The sequence below is a fragment of the Chroicocephalus ridibundus genome, chromosome 3 (assembly GCF_963924245.1).
Source record: "Chroicocephalus ridibundus chromosome 3, bChrRid1.1, whole genome shotgun sequence".
Taxonomy (NCBI): domain Eukaryota; kingdom Metazoa; phylum Chordata; class Aves; order Charadriiformes; family Laridae; genus Chroicocephalus; species Chroicocephalus ridibundus.
The window spans coordinates 55,595,453-55,615,224 of NC_086286.1; the positions used below are offsets into that span (position 1 = coordinate 55,595,453).

At 43.0% G+C, this 19,772-nt stretch overlaps 1 protein-coding gene across 4 annotated transcripts in view; it reads left to right on the plus strand.

Moving 5' to 3' along the window:
* Positions 1–19,772, plus strand: part of UTRN (utrophin) — a 391,112-nt gene that overhangs the window by 18,830 nt on the left and 352,510 nt on the right. For 2 of the 4 annotated variants that reach the window (XM_063329231.1, XM_063329234.1), the window contains exon 1: positions 19,328–19,423. The exons of the other annotated variants lie outside the window; for them this stretch is intronic. In XM_063329231.1, the coding sequence (XP_063185301.1) occupies positions 19,330–19,423 (94 nt within the window). In that variant the 5' untranslated portion in view covers positions 19,328–19,329. Of the gene's footprint in view, positions 1–19,327; positions 19,424–19,772 lie in introns of those variants that run through there. 4 annotated transcript variants of the gene reach the window in all.

A 19,772-nucleotide genomic window follows, 5' to 3' on the forward strand; every position in this document is an offset into this window, starting at 1 on the left:
GTAAAACAAGCCTGTCCGTTCCCAAACTTATATTAGCTTTGAGATTACGTGTGTATAGTGCTTGAGCTGGTCATCAGCTGTTGAAGATGTTGAAGGCTGGCTATCTTTAGCCTTGTTTAGCTTCCCTGCTTAGCTGCATGTCGTGTTGTAAGCTCTTGTGATGGTCTTTCAGTGTTTTTGTCAGTACTTGAGGGATTCTTGAAGGACAGGGTGGTCGCCTGTCCCTCCACCCCCTTGCAACTATTCGTATAGAAACTCATCCTGACATGATTTTTTTTCAGGTCTGTCTTTGTGTTGTTGGGCAAAAAATGTGGAAGCACTAGCCAAAGGGACCTTTATGCTCTATCTACATGGAAAATTTTGTGGTTCCTGCTTTACTCTAGGCAGCTAAATAACAAGGGTTAAAAGTGTCCTGGGATGGCCAACATCACTTGCTTTTTCTTGGGATTTTTTTTTCCCCCCCTGTCTTAGTGGTACTTCACTGAATTCCCAGAAAAATTGGTAGAACTTGACTTTGCGTTTTCATCCCAGGGCAGAGTGTTAGCACAGTGAGCTAAGCACGGACATGGCTGTGTAGCTACAGAAGTGTGTTCCCTTATGGCAGTTATTCAAGAATATCTTTGAATATTTATATGGTGAATTAACACCGTAGTGTAGAGGAGGTCTGGCAGAAAATCTTTCAGGATCTTGCAAGCTGCTCTATGCAATGTTAGTGGTTTCTTTGCGAACGTGCGTATTAAAAAAAAAAGCACATATAAAACATGCTGAATAAGGATGTTGAGAGTTGAATCTGGCAACGTGGGATTTTTGCAAAGGCATCTTGTTTTATGGATTGGCATTTATTCGATCAAACCTTTATTTTTAAAACTGCTTACACAGGAAAAAATTCGCACCTCCTTCAATGAATATCTATGTTTCACTGAAATTCAAGCAGTTGTATTTTGTAGACTTTATTAAAGGTTTTTCATAAATTGAAAGTTGACCTCAGCTTTGATAAACCTATTGGTCTGTTCTGAGTTGTTAGTGGCATTAATGTGCTGAAGAAGGAAAGGTTCTCTCCAGTTGAAGAGAAATCCTTCATTTCATGGAGAGATTGGAAGAGTGCTTGCTTCCTTTCCCTAATTTTTCCAAGCTGACTTTCCTCTTAGAATGGCCTTGTTCTCCCATGGCAACCTCCCTGGGTGGAGGGGGAGCCTGCATTGGGGATGAGGAATAATTCACTTTGAAGAACAAACTTTGACAAATCTAGAAGAGTGATGGAGATTATAAAAGTCAGAACAACAGGGCTGACTGTTAGAAATGACTTGATTTAGAGCAGCCATGGTATTGCCAGGTGAAATTCTTCAGTTGGGTAAGAGCAGAGTAATTCCAGCTTAGCACCCACCTGGGCTCCTCTGTGCATGGGTCACGCCTGACCCACTGCTCCATTTCACTCGCTGCAGGACAGATGGCAGGTAACTCTTGGGCACAGCAATGTGCTCAATGAAACACCAGCTGTGCTATGTAAGGTTGAGGGAGAATTTATCTGTGCAGATCTTTTCAGGTGGGAAGGTAGGGCTAAGCTTAACCGTCTGTAAGCAATTAAAATTCATGACAGAAGGTCAGGATATTATACCCTCCACCAGTCATTTCTTCATTAACCAGACCTATGCAAATATAACATGGTCTGTTAAAATTTAACCCCAAGAGATGACTTCTCGGCTAGCTTTCTAGTCTACAAGGATCAGTGTTGATGCATAAAAATGGGGAGTAGGTGGAAATGCTTGAAATGCCTTAGAAGCCTCTTCTAACTTAACATAAAAGCACAATGGATGAAAAAAAAGAGCAGTTTCTACACATAACATACAAAGTGTTTAGTAAACAGTAGTGTGTAGCAGGCATTGGGCGGTGGAACTATCTGATAGAAGCTATGTGCTTGTAGTGTGTTTAAAATACCTGCTAATGAATTTGGATCCACTTTATTATTTCATAATCACCTTGTTTTTTTCGTAGTTAAATCTAATCTAGGTACTGAATTTTAGTATGGCTGTTTTTTTTTTTACCTTGAGTGAAGTCGTCTTCCACCCTTCTACTATTATGTCGTTCCCCCCCACCTTGTTATTTCTTATAGTTATTTCTGTTGAGAAATGGCAGCAGTGAAGAAGCAGCTGTAACTGTCCATGTGTGTAGTTCTCCTGAACTTGGTTCCCAGTTGGAATTTCTTGGACCAATGAATTGCTTTAAAAAGCTCCTAATGTCAGTTGGGTGCAATCTGTCAGTAGAGCCTACTGCTTATAATAGTTCATCCTTGTTACCAGTCTGAGTGCTGTGTCTTTGGTTCCTTAGGTGAATGACCCTGTATATTTTAAAGGTTTAACCTTTTTCTTGATTATGTTTTTCAACCTATGCAACTCCTAACATCAGAGCTGCCATATCAAACAGATCTTTTATCCTGTTAAGAGAGGGTGTTCTTTAGGATGTGCATCTGGCTTGAAATGTGAAGTGCTAAAGACTTCTTAATGCTATAATTATAATTCTGGGACATCATATCACAATGGTAGCTATTGATTTTATTTTTTTTTTTTCTTTAGGGAATTGTTTTCTCTGCAGATCAGGCCTGTTAATACTGCAGAATAATGTTGGAGGTTTTTTTCCTTTTCTCTTAATCAGAAGGGAAAACTGTAAAATTGGTGTCATCTTTGCCTCTCTTCTGCACTATTGGTTGTCACAGACCCTGGGCTTGACAGATGCGTGTAAGGTTCAGGTTATCCATAACTCAGATATGTGCCTTTGTCAGGGGAAATAGCAAGAACATCCAGGAAGATGACCCTTGATCTTTAGCACTGTAGCTTAGTCTTCTTCAAGAAAACAAACAAAGAAATCCTAAAAGAAAACAAACATACAAAAAGCTTACCTTGACTTTCTGCTCATTTCTCTGTTTTCTGACTACAAATGGGGTCTGATGCCTTCAAAATAGAAAGAAGGTAGAACTTTCAAAAATTATGTTCCTATAACATTTTTTTTGGTATAACCAGGTACTGGGTAGCTAAGAGTCCCCTGTGACTAACTGAGAGGTAACAAGATTTCTGCTAAGTGACAGAAATGTCTTAAATAAAATACCAAATACTACATGTGTTAGTCCAGGATAAACAAGGTGATGGGTTGTACCCGCTGAAGTTATTGTAAGGGTTGGGGAATGGAGATTAGAGAGTTCCAGGGAAGAAAAGATTGTTCCTGAAGAAATAGGTTTAATGAGTTTCAGCCCTCGGGGAACAACATATTTTAAAAAATGCTCCTGTTCCTGCCCATCCCCCTCATAAAAATGAATGGCAAAGTAAATAAAAATGTGATTACACACCTCTAGCTTGGATGTTTCTTCCTGATATACAAAAAGCACAGCCACAAAATAAGGTACTGTTTTCAAAAGATGGAACAAGATGCAATGGGGGTTGGGTTTTTGTCATCTTTGTTTATGTTTAAATCTAAGAGTGGTAGAGGTATATGTAGATGTATATGCCTGTGCACACATATATACATAGACACATATATATTTCCCTTCTGGGACTTCCATTTGGAAATGGTGACATTCCTGAGAAATTATGCAGCCCTTTCAAGTTGAGAATAATTATACAGTGGTGTGTGGATCTGAGATTTTTGTTAGAAGTCTGTCTAATGAGACGTTTCCAGTCGGTTGCTTGGGAGGATGGTAAGTCCTCTGTTCATACTAAAACACGTGCTTGTGCTCCCTCCATCACGTGCTGGGGTGGGAATTCTTGCAACCTGTCCTGAGCACCCCCCACATACCAGCTGGTGGCAGAGGCAGCTTTTCCACTTCCAGCCTGAGTTGTCCCCAGCTAACAAGGGTGACTTGGAGGCAGCCAGCAACAAGGGCATGTGTGCACACTTCAGAGTATGTCATTGACATGGCTGGACCACTCTTAGGGGATGGATTTATCTCCTTGTCACATCCAGACTGTGCGCGGCAAGCTCCTGGGCATTGGGGATATAGGAGATGTGACTGTAGAAAACCTTGGATGATAACAATTAGTAGAAATGTGGTGGTTTGTATTTTTTTTTTTAAACCACCATGAAATTTGATATAAGAATTGGTGTATTCTGCCCTAAAGTCCTTTGGGTTTTTTGGTTGGTCTGTCCCTGTTGTTCCCCCACCCCCCGAACTCACCGTTAGACTTGAATGGCAGCTTTCTAGGTTGCGACTGGAATATTTTCCTCCAGAATGAAAGAATGCTATATGGAGAATATATATTCTCGCTTGTTCTCTTATTTTTAAAAAGCAATGCCATAACTGAGCTAAAAGTACATCTTCTGAGTCATCCAGAAAAAGGTTCATAAGAGGCGAGAGAGATTCAGAACAGAAGTGGCAGAGAGAGGACATTCTGGCTGCTAAGTGCTAGCTTCATGTGGTCAGAGACTTCATGTAGTAGGTACAGACAAGAAAGAGTGCACCTCAGGCAAACAACTGAGGGAATTCAGACATCCAGCCTCCATGGGATAATATTTATTGCCACTTCTTTCCTGCTTCCCCTCCATCCTCCCACCCCAACTTTTCTGTCCAGCTCTGATATCTTAAATGAAAAGCAATCTCAAACACTTCTCATAACTATTCATGGATGTTGAGTTCAGCTAATCTGTGTGCTTGGTAAGGTTAATTCCCAAGGTTTCTCATGGGTGGCTATTTTCTGACATCCATCAGTTTCTCTTCTATATATGCAACGCCTGGACATTGGCATCTGGATTCTGGAGATGCAGGTAGATTCACTGTTTCCTTCCAACTCTGCTGGAGAAAGGCTGGTAATTGTTTTTCTACTTGGTCCAAGATATACTATGTCTCTTCTGGTGATCCAGGTCTGAACTTGGAAATTCCTAGCTATGTTTTCATGTCCTGTATGTTTCTGTCTCCTTCCTTGCCTGTGTACTTTCTTACTTGTGTATGTGAGTGTGAAAGTTGTGTTTGAATTGCTTAGCAGAATGAGCAGGGATAGTGGAGGTTTCATGAACTTGCTGGAAAATCTTAGTTTCACTCACAGCAAGAGGTCCCCACCCAGCTGGGGAGGCTTGTGCAGTTCCGTGTGGGTGGCTGCGCCAGGCTTGCTCCTGTGAGCTTGGCTTTGTTGAAATCAAAACTTAGCTCAGCCTTTAAGCATCATGTATATGGCTTCCTTGTGGTTTCTGTTTGTACTGTGCTGTAAGTTCCTCACTGTGTGCCCAGCTTTTTAGACAAGAGATAATTGCTTTATGTTTTTTTTTTTTTTTTCTTCCACTTCCTGCATGCGTTGTTCATAAATCCTAGTCAAAGGTCTGGCAACAACTTGTTAATGCAAACATGAGACACACAGTTGTTCTAGTCTGCCTAGCTTCCACTTTTGTAATGGATTTTGTATATAGACACAAGGGATGTATATGTGCGGTGATCCATCCCTCCCCCTCCTTCCTTGCCTATCATTTGCTGCTATTTGCACTATTCCAGTGCCAGAGGGAGGAGAGATGGACTCTAGAGGGCTAAACTCTCTGCAGCGCTTAGCTGGAAGGTACTTGGATATTACAGTGATGCTGTCTAGAAGATCTTTTGACGAAGGGGATCTTGGCAATGCAGGTTTTCTAAGATGGGTTATATTAAGAGACACTTGGCTTATTCCAAAATAATTTTGGAGAACTTCTGTTCAGGTTGACAGTGCTGAAACACTTCTGCTGTGCTTCTGTGAGGTTGTTGAGGATGAGATTGCTATTTTGTACTTGCAATGTTTACCAAGCTTTTCTAACATTATCTTGATATGTGTGTTGGTTTTCCTTTTTTTTAGGGAGATACAGCACTCTTCAGAGTGGAATTTAATATCCATCAAGTTTTTTACAGATCATGAAGGAAGTCTGTTGCTGCTGGCTGTGATTATAGGCTACTGCCAGTATGATGGAATGGGAGCTTCTAGGGTAGAGCAAGTTGAAGCAAATGAAATGCAAACTTCCTTATTTTTGTAGTGGTATTATCCATGAAGCTTAATGGTGAATTGTGACCTTTTTACCTTCAGAAAAAAGGCCTGGCTGGTGCTGTGAAACTCCTGATCCATGCAGGAGCCCATGTGATTTCTGTAAGCAGCAGGCTAGATTGGAAGCGCTCACCTTCTCCATTTCCATCTACCAAGACCTCCATGGTTTTGGCATTGCTGCTGCTGCTTGAACCTTCCTGCTCCCCAGCAGCAGCAGAACCTGACCATGCCTTATATCCTCCCAAATAATAACAAATCTCTTGGCTCTTCTGTTCTCTAACAGAAGATGGTATTTAGGTGAGGGGAAAACATACAAATAAGCTCTGTGATCTGCTCATGGTGCCTGTGATCCATCCTTCGGCTTTGAGGGATGGGTGGGCTGTAGGATCTGTGATGGCCAGATGCTGTGGCTCAGAAGTGTGATGTGAGGAATTCCCTCCTGTCGTCACTGCTGCTCTGGCATGGCTTCCCAGCAAACTTCCTGGTTGGAGCAGTGATTGTAGTTTGGAAGTAGGCTGTTATTGAGACTGGTTTTCTGAAGCAGTGGAACAAATGGCAAACCAACTACATCATTAGCGTGACCTTCGTGTTTTTGGCTGGAACTGGCTGTTGAGGGCGTGGGGAATTGTATGAATGGTCATGATAGTAACTGAGAGGAGTTCTGGCTGTTCCCATAGTAGTCACAAAGTTTTTGCTGTCTACAGCTGAACACATATCCTTTTACTGTCATCCTCATCCTCTCTACCAAATACTGAAATGCAGAGTTTGAATTGTGTTGGAGCAATTCCATCCAGTTCCCAGGGGAGGCAGCGAGGGCTGGAACAGGCCCTGGGTACTTCTCAGGGCTTGTTTGTTAGATGGAGCTGGCAAAGCTCTCTGTGGCCAAGCTGAGCTTAGACAGAAACCTTGTGCTGGGGGGTGGCTATGAGTCATGGTCTATCTGGCTGCTGAAACAGCACTTCAGGGACAAGTACAAGTTAGATTTATTGTGATGATGTCCTCTCCCTCATATTTGCCCATACCTGCCTTTGTGTGCTGGTGGGAGGAGTTCAGTGGTCCCACCTGGTGTTGCTCCAGGGCATGTCCTGTTCCCTGCTGCTTCTCTGTCCCAGCTGCTGGTCTTGCATGCAAGAGACAAAGTGGTGGGCATGCAGTATTTATTTTCAGCATTGGTAGGGGTTTATACTCACTTCACTGGGATTGTACTGGGATGCAATGAGGTGGCCTGTCTCATTGATTTTGACCTTCCTGATGGAGGGTCAAAAAACAGATTGACAGCTGTATAGCTCAGTGGTAGAATAAGGCAAGGAAGATAAAGTTAATTATGGTGGAATGGGAGGTACAAGATTGTTAGTGTGACAGCACCTGATGATCATGTGGGAGTGAGAAGACTGCCTTGTGACTTACTTTGAGAGCTGTTTTTTTTTTTTTTTTATTCGTGAATAGTAGTGAGGTTTTTGTTGTTTGCAGGAAGAGTAATTGAGTATATGGAGGCAACTGGTGAGAAAGATAGGAGGTGGAAAACAGCAGGGCTGGGGGCGGTTATTTGCATGTAAAGGATTTAGGGTTAAAGTAGATTTCTAAAAACTGCTGGGTAATGTCGCTTCTTGACTTTTTGTGGCCGTCTGGCTGCGTCTGCCCCAGAGCTACTTTTCAATCATAGAATCATAGAATCATTTAGGTTGGAAAAGACCCTTGGGATCATCGAGTCCAACCATCAACTCCACTCTACAAAGTTCTCCCCTACACCGTATCCCCTAACACCACATCTAAACGAGTCTTAAACACATTCAGGGATGGTGACTCCACCGCCTCCCTGGGCAGCCTATTCCAGTGTCTGACCACTCTTTCTGTGAAGAATTTTTTCCTAATGTCCAGTCTAAACCTACCCTGCTGCAGCTTGAACCCATTCCCTCTTGTTCTATCACTAATTACCTGTGAGAAGAGAGCAGCACCAACCTCTCTACCATGTCCTTTCAAGTAGTTGTAGAGAGTGATAAGGTCTCCCCTCAGCCTCCTCTTCCTCAAACTAAACAGTCCCAGCTCCTTCAATCGCTCCTCATAAGATTTATTCTCCAGGCCCTTCACCAGCTTTGTTGTCCTCCTCTGCACTCGCTCCAGCACCTCGATATCTCTCTTGTATTGAGGTGCCCAGAACTGGACACAATACTCAAGGTGTGGCCTCACCAGTGCTGAGTACAGGGGGACAATCACCTCCCTACTTCTGCTGGTCACACTATTTCTAATACAAGCCAGGATGCCATTGGCCCTCTTGGCCACCTGGGCACACTGCTGGCTCGTGTTCAGCTGCTTGTCAATTAGAAACCCCAGGTCCTTTTCTGCCAGGCAGCTCTCCAGCCGCACTTCCCCAAGCCTGTAGCGATGCATGGGGTTGTTGTGGCCCAAGTGCAGGACTCGGCAGTTGGCCTTGTTGAAGCTCTCATTCCATTAGCATTGGCCCATCAATGCAATCTGTCCAAGTCTCTCTGTAGAGCCTCCCTATCCTCATGCAGATCAACACTCCTGCTTAACTTGGTGTCATCTGCAGACTTACTGATGATCATCTGCAAACTTACTGATGACCCAGGGCCTCACATACATCCAGTAGCACAAGTTTTACCAAACATAGGTTGTTGGGCTTTGTGTTGTTAAGTAACATTGCAAACAGTTTAATTGCACCTGTATGAAGGCTCTGTTTCTGAACCTTGCCATCCTTTTCTTAAACTGCCTTGCTTATCTTGCAATCTAAGCTGTAAAGATCTTTATCGTGGGGATCCCCTTTTTTTTTCCCCCACCCTGGCTCCCCATGGCTGATCTGAAGTACTGTTGTGATTAAAAAGTGATTTTGAGACAAACTTCTGTTATAGGGAGCAGAATGTGTCAGAGCTCAAAGTGATTTTTAAAATCCATCAAACAAAAGCACATAGCAGCAGATTAAACAAAACAAGCAAAAATGGATTAATTCTGTGATCGTGTTACAAAGGTAAGAAAAAAAAAAGGCAAAGTAACAATGCAATTGTATAATGCTTCATTCATACAACCATCTTAAACAGTTAGAATGGGGGACCTGCGCATAAATAATAAAAAAGTTTATAGGGCAGTATAACTGTGTGTGAATACTACAATTAGATATTAAATTATTGGTAATAAACATGGTCTGATGTCTGTTTGAATATAGGTATTGTAGGGAACTGCTTAAATCTAGGGCAAGCTGAAGGCAGAGTAACAAAGAGCCTGGAGGGCTGCACACTTGCGTTTGTGTTAGCGAATTACAACTGCCATACAACTTGTTTCTCTGTTTTGTTTTTCTTCTCCTCCCCCTTTATTTGTATTGGAGTTTTACCAACCTATAAATACTTTTTTTTTTTTTGAAGTATACCTCTAAACAGGCTTAATACAACTTGCCTCAGTATTAGCTTTGTGAGTTTAAAGTGTCTTTTGGTGTTGACAGTCCTGCAGAGAGAAAGGAGGCACGCTTTTCAGCAGCACCCTGTTGTTGCTTGAGAACAAAATTAAGCTAGTAATAAAATAGCCCTACAAGAAAATCTGCTCAGTGCTTGGTAGCAGCAACAAAAGTGAGCAGGGCCATAGGAAAGGTGAGACAAAGTAAGGCAAACAAGGTACGCCATTTGGAGCACTCTGCTTCGCATGCTAGGGAGATCGTGGGGTTGTAGAAGCCTATCTGCTGAGTGGAGTAAGGGTCCTGAATGCACAGGATGGTGCCTGGTGTTTCAGAATCTCAATCTATTCATTTTGGTGTAAAACCCTTTCTTCAGGGCTACTTATATTACATCCTCCTGTGCTCACTGTCATGAGTATACTCACTATATACACTTTATTTTAAAACACATGAAAACCATCATTGTTCAGTCAAACGGGAGGGACAAGACACTTAAGAACTTGCCTTTTTCCCTTTGAATTTAAAGCTTCAGCTTTAAAATGTTTTTGTAAAAGTAATGTAAAATTTTATTTAACCTCTGGTAAGGTTGTTCAGTAAGTGTCAAATGTGTTCATTTGGCGGGGGTGGAACGAATGGCAGAAAAGCTGCTGTTCAGATCGTGAATGAGAGTGTGCCTGCTCACACTTCAAGTTTGAGGCATGATGCTTCGGTAAGGTGACCGATATTGTTGTTAGTATAGTGTGTGCATCTGTTTTTAAACTTTGAAGTGCTTTAAAATCAGCTAATAAACATGTATATTGTTGACATTAAATATTTATGAAAGAATGCTGCATTGTATGTGCTGTGTTGCCTCACAATAATTCTGAAGCGGGAATTGTGTCTTGGGGTTTCCTTTTCTAGCTTGGGAAGGTGTGTGATTTGCCAGTCAGTCTTGCACAGGAAGGCTTCTTGGAACTTATTGTACCTGTGGCCTCTATCTCAACCTTCACGTGTGATTTAAGCTTTAAATTCAACTAATACTTGGCTATGTTGGTGCCAAAAGCCATACTGGTGGTGGCAGCAGTAGCAGAATTCAAGCGTCATTGTACCATAGTACTTTGAGAGGTGCAGACGGAGTTTTTGAGACTGGTGCTATGCAGTTGCAGGCTTACTTCTGCACGGTGTTTGCTGGCTTTGCATAGAAGTTTTCTGGGAGTTTTATTATGATTTCTTAGTGGGTGGTGGCATTTGAAGAATACAAGAATGCAATCCTTCTGTCCAGTGGAGCTTTGGTAATTACTCCTCCGCACACTTGAGCTTCAATAACTGAGCCCAGTGTTTTCCATTTGACCTGGCAGAAGCCTGCAAAGGATACACACAGAAAGCTTGCTGAAAATGTCTCGAAAACAAGTGAGGGTGTAAACACGCAACCTTTTGCTGGCTTGCAAAATTGAATTGGTTACTACCCCTCAGCTGCTTGGCGCTGCTTTGTCTTCTCCCACCACACCTCTGCTGATGGTACAGTTTGTGTGAGCTTTCCTTGGCTAGTGTGGAGCCGAGTGAGGTGCCTGCTAACCCAGCTGTTGCTTGACTTCTTCAGCTGGTGTGTGGGCTGGGCTGGTCCCCAAACTCTGCCTGGGAACCTGGGCAGGTGGCTTGAGATGGTGGGGTTCATTTGGGAAAGGATGTGCAACTGTCTTTTCACTGCTCTTGGATCTCTGCTTATGAGTTTGTGTGTATGGTTACTTTTGGAGAGGCTGGCTTTTTTTGTATGTGTGTTTATTTGCGTAGGTGTTTTCTCCCTCTAGGTAAAAGTTCAGTTGTGTCATGTGCTTTGTCTCTCTTCCACACTTTTCTCCATCTCTAGTCCCTTGATACACAGAAATGCTGTGTTAAACTGAAGAGCCCTCCTTGTAAGAGCTTTAATTCTGCTTCGGTGGCCCTAAGAAAGCAGGTTAATGCTGTTTGCTCCTTCGCTCTTTATTCTTACCTGATTCCCATTGCCAGTTGGCAGTGCAGCGTGGTGGCTCTGTGTTGCCATAGCTGCTGCGTGATGGTCTTCTGTAAACTGACCTCAGCCTCAGACTAGTTGAATAATCAGTTATTTTCAGGTTACAGTAGATTCACTATTTAACAAAGGGTATGGTTTTACCTCATTCTTTTTCTTGCCATGCTAATCGGTGAGGGAGGGGAGAAAGAAGGCCATTAATTCTAAAAATGGTTTTAATGATGCACTGACAACTGTGATGCACTGTTGGTTTTTGGTCTTTATTTTTTTTTTTTTTAATACAGCCTTTGTAGAGTATTATACCTACCAAAACATCTGATGTTGGATTATCTATTGAAATATACTCTCTGGCCTTGTTGCAATCTTGGCAACCTTAAACTTACCCACAATGATATGCAATTTGCAGCGGTTAAAAGGAAATCAGTAGCCGAAGGTTGTGAATTAGTGTGTAACCTTTTAGTGCAATTTAACTACTGGGACAAATTAACAAGAGGTTTAATAAGTCTGCAGTTAGCTGAAGGCTCTAAAGAAGATTGAGCTGGAGCATATGTTTTGTGGGGGATTTTTTTGGGTATGTTTTTTTTCTTTTGGTAAAGAAGTCTTTCATGGAAGTAAAGCCTCATACTGTGGCAGCAGAGTGGGTAATTTTCAGATGAGTTTTCCATAGTTTGAAAAATTTTGAGGCCTGGCTCTGGCCTCATGCAGGAGAAGGAACAGTGTGGTGCCCACCCTCATTGTGCTGGGCAGCATGTCATCCCCCAGGGCTGCGGTGCTGCTCCGGCGCCCTGGGCGCTCTGTGTGTGTGCCTGGGCTCTGTGCTGGCTCCTGCACACCCAGCGCAGCCTTTCTGTGCCGAGATCAGCAGGCATGTTTTGGGGTTGGTTTTTTTTGGACTCTGATAACAGCAATGCTATTTCAGAAAGAGGAATCATAGAATGGTTTAGGTTGGAAGAGACCTTAAAGATCATCTACTTCCAAACCCTTGCCGTGGGCAGAGACACCTTCCAGTAGACCAAGTTGCTCAAAGCCCCATCCAGCCTGGCCTTGAACACTTCCAGGGATGAGGCCTCAACAACTTCCCTGGCGACCTATTCCAGTGAAGTTTTGCTTGCCTTGGGTTCTTGGCAGGAGACAGGTTTATCCTCTGTGGGGTGAAGGTTTTAACTGGAGATGTGTTTGTATGGACGTGTAACTCTGTCCTCGCTCTGTAATCGCTGTATTTATTCTTAGAAGACTAACTCCAGTCAGCACAAACAAGTTGAACTTCTCGTATGTATTTGTCAAAATGTGCTAATGGACAAGAAGCCGCTTGCAGGAAGGCTGTCCCTGAGCTGCCTGCGGTCAGCTAAATAACTACAAGGAGCAGACTTGTTTTTTTCTGCTTAGTTTTAGGATGCCTCTGATGCTCAAGAACGCTAAAAGTCGGTAAGAAACTAGGAAAAGACAGCCAGTTTAACTTAGGGAGCCCTCTCCAGTACTCTTGATGTTCAAGGAAGGAATGGGAAGACCTGGGATTCCTAATGCAGGCTTTCTGCAGATCCCTCTTTTCCTGGTGAGCAAATCTCCCCATCCCCAGCACAGTGACTGTGGGAAGTCCAAAGGGCTTTGTTAACAGTTCTTGCAGACGGCAGAGCAGCTCTGCACAGTGCCGTCCCTCTCTTTGCCCTCTGTGGCTTTTAGTTTTGGAAAAGGATGAATAAAATACATTGTTGCAAACGGGAAGTAGACTGTCTGTGTGGTCAAAATTTAATGCTAATTTTAAAAAGATTGGTAATAAATATGCATACTTATGACAGCTCAGTGGCAGCACACAAATAAATAGTGTGCTCTAAACGGTACAACTGAAGAGTTAATGTCTTAGAGGGTGCTATCTGATCACCCGTGCATCGGCACAGGGCATTAAAAAAGAAAAGCAAACTTCTAGATGTTTGACGCTGCAGTTGTTGGTGGCACTCTGCTAACTACTAATGCCTCAGTCATTGCTCCGACCGTGTCACTGTTGAAACGGGTCTGTGATAAATTTGACTGTGATTATCTGCCCTTCTCCCCCAGCGGCATGAGATGAGGGTTTTGGCTTTCAGGATGGAGGCTGCGCTTGCAGCACTAGCTGGTAGCAGCATCCTCAGCGAAGGCCTGAAGGCTTTGGCAAGCAGCAGGCCTTGTGCTTGCTCCAGAGTTGCTCTCCAGGCTTCCTTGTGTGCTGTTCTTCCTCTCTGCCCAGCCTGAGGCAAACCCCAATGCCTCTGCACAGCCCTGCTTGGTCTGCGTGGGGAGAGCTGGGAGGGTTGGCTTAGTAAGGTTTGTTGCTCTTCAAAGCATGTATGTATAGCATGTGTATATATATGTATAAGGAGTGGATAGGAGGGTTACATCTAGAGCTTTTACTCCCTCCTTTGTCCCATTTTGTGGTACCTAAAGTTAGAAGGTGATTAGTACTTTGCTGCTGTAGCTGGTGGACAGGGAGGAAGAGCCGCCTTCCACGCAGGAGCTCTCTCTCCTGTGGGGCTCTGAGTATTTGCTATATTGACATACAAGCTTTGGAGTGCTTTGGGTTGTTGTTCTACTGTTGACAGGACCTTTTTTATCCTTTATTGGTGTGTACCCTGGCCAGAGTTTGTTAGCAGAGGTATGTTTAACTAACATAAGCCAGAATGGATACCTATGGAAGTGTGCTCAAAATTAAATCAACCTACATAACTGCAATTAAGAATGAAATCCTGCAGATTTTCTATTCCTCCCACCTATATCTTCTGGTTTGAGAAGAATGTATCAAAAGACATTTTCTAAGGAAACATCCTTATCCAACTTAGAAGAAAGCTTTGAGATGTTTCTGTTTTTAGAGGTGCACACTGACATTTACAAAATGAGAGACAGGAAAAGGTACAAGTAAATTGTTTTGTTCATATAGTTGCCTAAGCCATTGCTTCCCAAGCTTTGGATTGCGTCCTGGCACGTGGAGGGCAAGGGGGCAAGATGTGTTTTTGAGGCAGTGCCTTTTCCTGGTGCTGCAGTGTGCTGAGGGCAGTGCTTCTGTCCTGGGTGGAGTTGCCCACCAGCAGCTCTCACAGCCACTTGGCTGACGGCCTGAACCCAGGCTCATCAGTCTGTCCGGCTGCAGCAGGGCAAAGCCTGCTGCTAGGGCAAGTGGTACTGAGAACTGTCAGCCACCAGGATGGCTGTTTGGAAGGGCTGGGGTGGCAGAAGCGATGGTCTCTCTCCTGTGCTTGGGCTTGCATGCTGCCACTCAGGGCTCAGTGCAGGATTCCCGCTGAAACACACATTCCCTCCCAGCATGCAAGCACACAAGTATTCAGCTGTGCATCTGTCATACATTGATCAGGATTTTTTTTTTTTTTTAAAGTTGCCCATGAATGGGGAGGAACCTAGTTTCAGAAGGTGCGCTCAACATCTTAAATGAAAAGCAAAATGCATAAGGCTCCTCCGTCTCCTGTGGACCTGCTGTTGCTCCTCTGGGCTGCTGGAAACAGGTGGCCCAGGATGCTTTGTGAAAGGGGAGTGCTGGTTGTGTGTCATGGTTTGGTTTCACTGATACAACTAAAATGTAAACAACACATTCTGCAAGAATAATGTGCTTTGTGGGTTTTCTCAGTATTTGCATTCAAAATATTCCCTTCAGTATCTATACAAGAGAAAAAAGGGGACATGCCTCCCCACCCCCCCAAATAAAAGAAGAACTTTGAAAAACAGTAACTAAAATTGTGAGGTTCTTGAAAGGTGTCACAACTTGTTATCTACAGTTGCTGCTGTTACTTTTGCAGGATGTCTCGGTCGGTTATTTGCAGCAGCCACAGACATGCTATTTTACAAGAACCGTGTCTGTCGAGTGCATCATGGCGGGAGCGCTGCATGCTGGAAGGGTTTGGTGTTGGAGCTGCCTGTGTGAGCACTGAGAGAGTATCTGTGTGTTATCTGTACCGCAGTGCTCCAACAGCTGCCATACTCAAAACTGTGTTTGTCTTCCACAGTAGCAGGGGCAGTTAATGTACTGTTAATTCCCTTTTCAGACAAAAGCTTTACGCGGACATCAACCTGCTGTGTGAAAGGAGGTTTCAGTAGAAATGCTAAAAAATCTGTTATCCATCTGAAGTTACTGTTGCTGTGGGTATCCTGGAAGTAGGGTTTAAACTAATGACCAGTTACCATCAATCTGCAATAGGCTCTTGAAACGTTACTTTCTGTTTAAGTTCCTGCCGTTGCCTATTCACCATCCTTTTCCTTAGCATCGCCCTCTAAGCTCTCTTGTTTGCTTGCTCAAGCAAGTGTTGTGTGGTCTGCTAATTCAAAACATGTTTGTCAGGCCAGTGAAAAAAAAAAGTCCTGTCGTGTTGTTGTGTTGAAATAAAACATCCTGAACAAAATTATGGGGTGTTAATGTCCCACAGCATGAGAAGCACTTAACTAGAAGCTCATTATAACAGTGTTATAAAGGGTAGGGCTAGAGAGGTAGTGCAGGAACCCTGCAGAAGAGTGTGCTTCTCCTCTAGGAAGGAGAGGTTCTTGGCTTGCTCATGATTGAGAAGGAAGGTGAAGGAGGAACTCTGTATCTCCTTGTTTTGCTGCCATAAGAAATCCTCTAGGTTGTTTTTTTCCCTCCTCCATAAAACAAGCCTTTCTCTGCAGACTTGTCTGGAAGAGTGGAAGTTCAGACCAGGGTTAACCAGGGCCTGCTTGGAACAAAACTAGAAAGAGGGAGGCTGTGAAAAAGAAGCCAGTTTCCTCTTCCCAGAGTCAAGGCATTCAAGACTCTTGGAAGGCTCCCAGAAGGCAAAGAAGAAATGGAAACCAATCTCATTAGAGACTGCCTTGCATAGAGGGGATTTTTATAATTAAAGGATGTTGCCCTCCGCTCCCATTGTTGTTTGCCTCTGTGAACTTTAATTTTACTTTGAACCTGGTGCTGACTCCATACATGCTGCGGCTGCGATAGAGAAGTGGTCTTAAGTATTTATGAGCTCACTTTCAAATGAATGGATACAGTTCTCTGGGTTTTTTCCCTCCTTTTCCGTTTTCCCCCCACCTCTATGCTTTTTCACTTTCCCATTCCCTGCTGCGTGGACTGAGTTATCGATCAGTGGTGTTTCATGTGTGAATTGTGGCATTCGGACCTTCTCTTCTAAAAAGAACTGAGTTGCCATCTAAGCTCCAGTCCTTCTGAAAACTTTTAAAGTAAGTTTGTCATGTGTTGAGCCTAGCCTTGTTTTTCTCCATGCTTTGTAATACATGGTCAAGCATAAAACCACGTGATTTCTACTTACTAGACTTCTACTCTACTTTACTTCGGTCTCCCCACTGTAGTTTCAGCTGGTCTGTTTGGCTGGTCTTTTTTTATCTTACATGATGATAAGAAGGCTAGGCAGCCAGCCAGCTGCTGTTGAACTATAATAGAGCCAGTGGTATGTACAAAATTTGATTACTGCTGTCAACACCAGACTGAATAAAAGAGAGCACATACTCCAGTCAGAGACCTGCTAAATAAATGGCCTATTGAATTCAGTAGTAGTAGGAATAAGACCATCTTCTTCTCCTAATGAATGGTTTATCAGTATGGAGTGTGCTAGTGTGTTGAACTCTTGAGTTTGTTTAAAAAAGCAAAAAATCCTCTCTTGCCGCCTTTGAAGATTACTTTCTAAAAAAGCTTCCATTTCTCTCTTGCTTATCAGCTCTTGTGGTTAATGCATGGATTTTACACCCAGTACTTCAGATTTTAGCAGAGGCCATAGCTTCACTTTTTAAAAAGTAGCTTAAAATATTCCTGCCATCCTAAAGCTAACTTTTTTGTAGATAGGTTCTGACATGGAACTAATTAATGTTAACAATTAGGCAAGAGGTGAACTGTGTTTAAATTAAAAACACCCCCCCCCCCCAATAAATATTCACTGTGTATAGTCTTATTGAAATGTTGGATTTTTAAAGTAAACCCTGCTGTTAGATAAAAGTGGTTTCTCTAATGTACATGATGTAGTTGCTGATGGCAGGCAGAGCTTGAGAGCTGAGATTCTCTGGAAGATCTCTGGTCAATGAGAGGTTTCCATCAGCCCCTCTAATATCTTTGTGTTGAAGTTCATGAGAGTGATGGAGGCTCAGAGAGAGTGGTGTTTCTGTAACTGCTCTCACTGACTGCACACCCTTTCTTGATTGAGGAGCGGGAAACCTAGAAGTGTTGTAAGAAACTAGCTAACTCCTGAAACTTGTACGGATCCTTCAGTATTGGCAAGTGTCTGATGGAGAGAGTCTTAATTCATTTATGTAATGAGCCTTATCTTGGAGTGGCAGGGACCAAGGTGAGATGAGGTATTGGATCAATAGGAGAGCACTTTTAGGGAATGCAGACCCGTCTCGTCAAGACCTGAAAAAAGGGAGTTCACTTGCTATTGGTAAGGCTTCTGGCATACGTGTGTGGCTACCCACTAGCTGCCATCATATGCTTGGTAGAGTTGGCAGTGTCTTTTTGTTTCGTCCTTGCAAAGGGCTTGGTGCAATGAGGTTTATATTTGTATTTGCTATGGCAAAATGCATCGTTGTTGCTTGTTTCTAAAATAGGAATCCTAGCTTTAAAACTTTATTACCTTTCCACGTTGCTCTTGTTTGCATGGTCCACAGAAATGTTTGGATACAGATGTCTGATTTAGTCCCCTGAATGTATGGCTGTCTTTATTCATGGAAACAAAACTCCTTTTGTGTGAGTCTTTCAGGCTTCAACTTTGAGAATTCTTAAAACTGGAAAAAACCTCCAACCCACAAAACAAAGTAAGACCAACTCCCGCCCCCAATAAAATTTGAAGAAAAATCTTATCTTGATCTCCCCCAATAGTTCCTGTCTGGTATGTGACACAGTAAACTGTCCCAACTGAATATTAATGAAGAGGTGAGAGCTATATTTAGAACAGTTGTCTGATAGCATAATGCAACAAGACAGACGAATCAAATAGCGTCTGTCTTTCTGCTTTTGAAACCAATTCTCCTGTGTGCAGCTCCTCTCTGCTTGTAGCGCCTGTACTTCTGTGTGAAATTAATCTCCTCTTGCATTACTTTTTTGTCACTGTTGGAATTCTGTACAGTTCAATATCCTAAAGTGTGTAATGTGGGATGGCATGTCTTTCATAACTACAGAGTTCAGAGTCCTCTCAACTTTAATATAAAGTTGGCAACAGGATGTTGAAGGTTGCGGGATTGGATTTACCTTCTGTAATGGTGATAAACACACTTTAAAGGCCCACTTGCAAAATAATTCTGATGCTGTCATAGCCTTGCGTTATTAACCTTCTGCTTTACTGGACTGTGATCTGTCTTGTTTGGAATTACTGCACAGGGGAAATGGCATGCCTAATCAGCATTTGTAATTTTTGACACGGAGGTTTATTTGTAGAATTCCCTTTTTATGCTGCAATCTTGTGTTAAAATTTTCTTTTTGCTCTTTCGAAAGGTCATTCAAAGGTGCGGATGCTCGCCTTGCAGAGTTGTTCTGGTTTCATGTTCTACTGAACATGTGTAAAAAGTGTTATGATAATGCTGCAAGCTTTTTGCAGAGTAAATGCTAAAAATGTTTAGGGTTTTTAAAATTAGCATGGTATATGAGCAGAAAAGGAAAACTGCCACCTTCTTTCCTGTTTTCTGTACGTAGAATTTAACTTGCTGGTGCTTTGGAAGCTGCAGTGTCCTCCTGTTTTCATAAAGAATAGCAAAGCAGTGTACTCTGTTTTTAAAGAGAAAAAAATTATCTTAATTAGCTTTAAGTCTGTTACTTGTTTACGTGCAGCCTTTTAAAAGGTTTGTTTCCTGAATGGTTTTGTCAGTCACTGTGTGGCTGAATGTGTCGAGCCCTCTGAGGAAAACCAGTGCTTCCCTCCCCCTCGAATCCCAGCATGCAGTTCTTGCGTGGGTACTAGCGTGTACTTCCTCTGCATCTTCACTTTCCTGTTTTTCAAAGAGTGAGCTTGATCATGAGTGTTCAAACAGCCAAAAAAGTTGTGTGGAAAAAGTACAATGTTGCTGCGTCTTGGGATACCGACAGGCAGACCTGTTACCCTCTGCCAGGTGAGTGCTTGGTTACTTATGTTTTCAAGGCTGCGGTGGATAAAAGGATACAGCCATCTGGGTCTGGTTTTATCTTCTAGACCTGATGCAAGCTGCTTTTCTTAACTTGGTTCAAGTTTGCTGACTCTTAACAGGAGGGGGTCGTGGAAGGCATGGCAGGAAACAGCCCACGGAAAGGCTGTTTTCTGTGGCGTTGCTCCATTGCAAGCGCTGTGCGAGCCCTGGCTGCGTCACACCTGCAGCCGCAAGATCCTCTTGGTAATGCTTGTGTCGTGGGCTTCCCTTTCACCTATAACTTGTTAACTTTTTCATGGCATAAGTTTTATTGCTGTTCTGTCTGGTTGAAAGT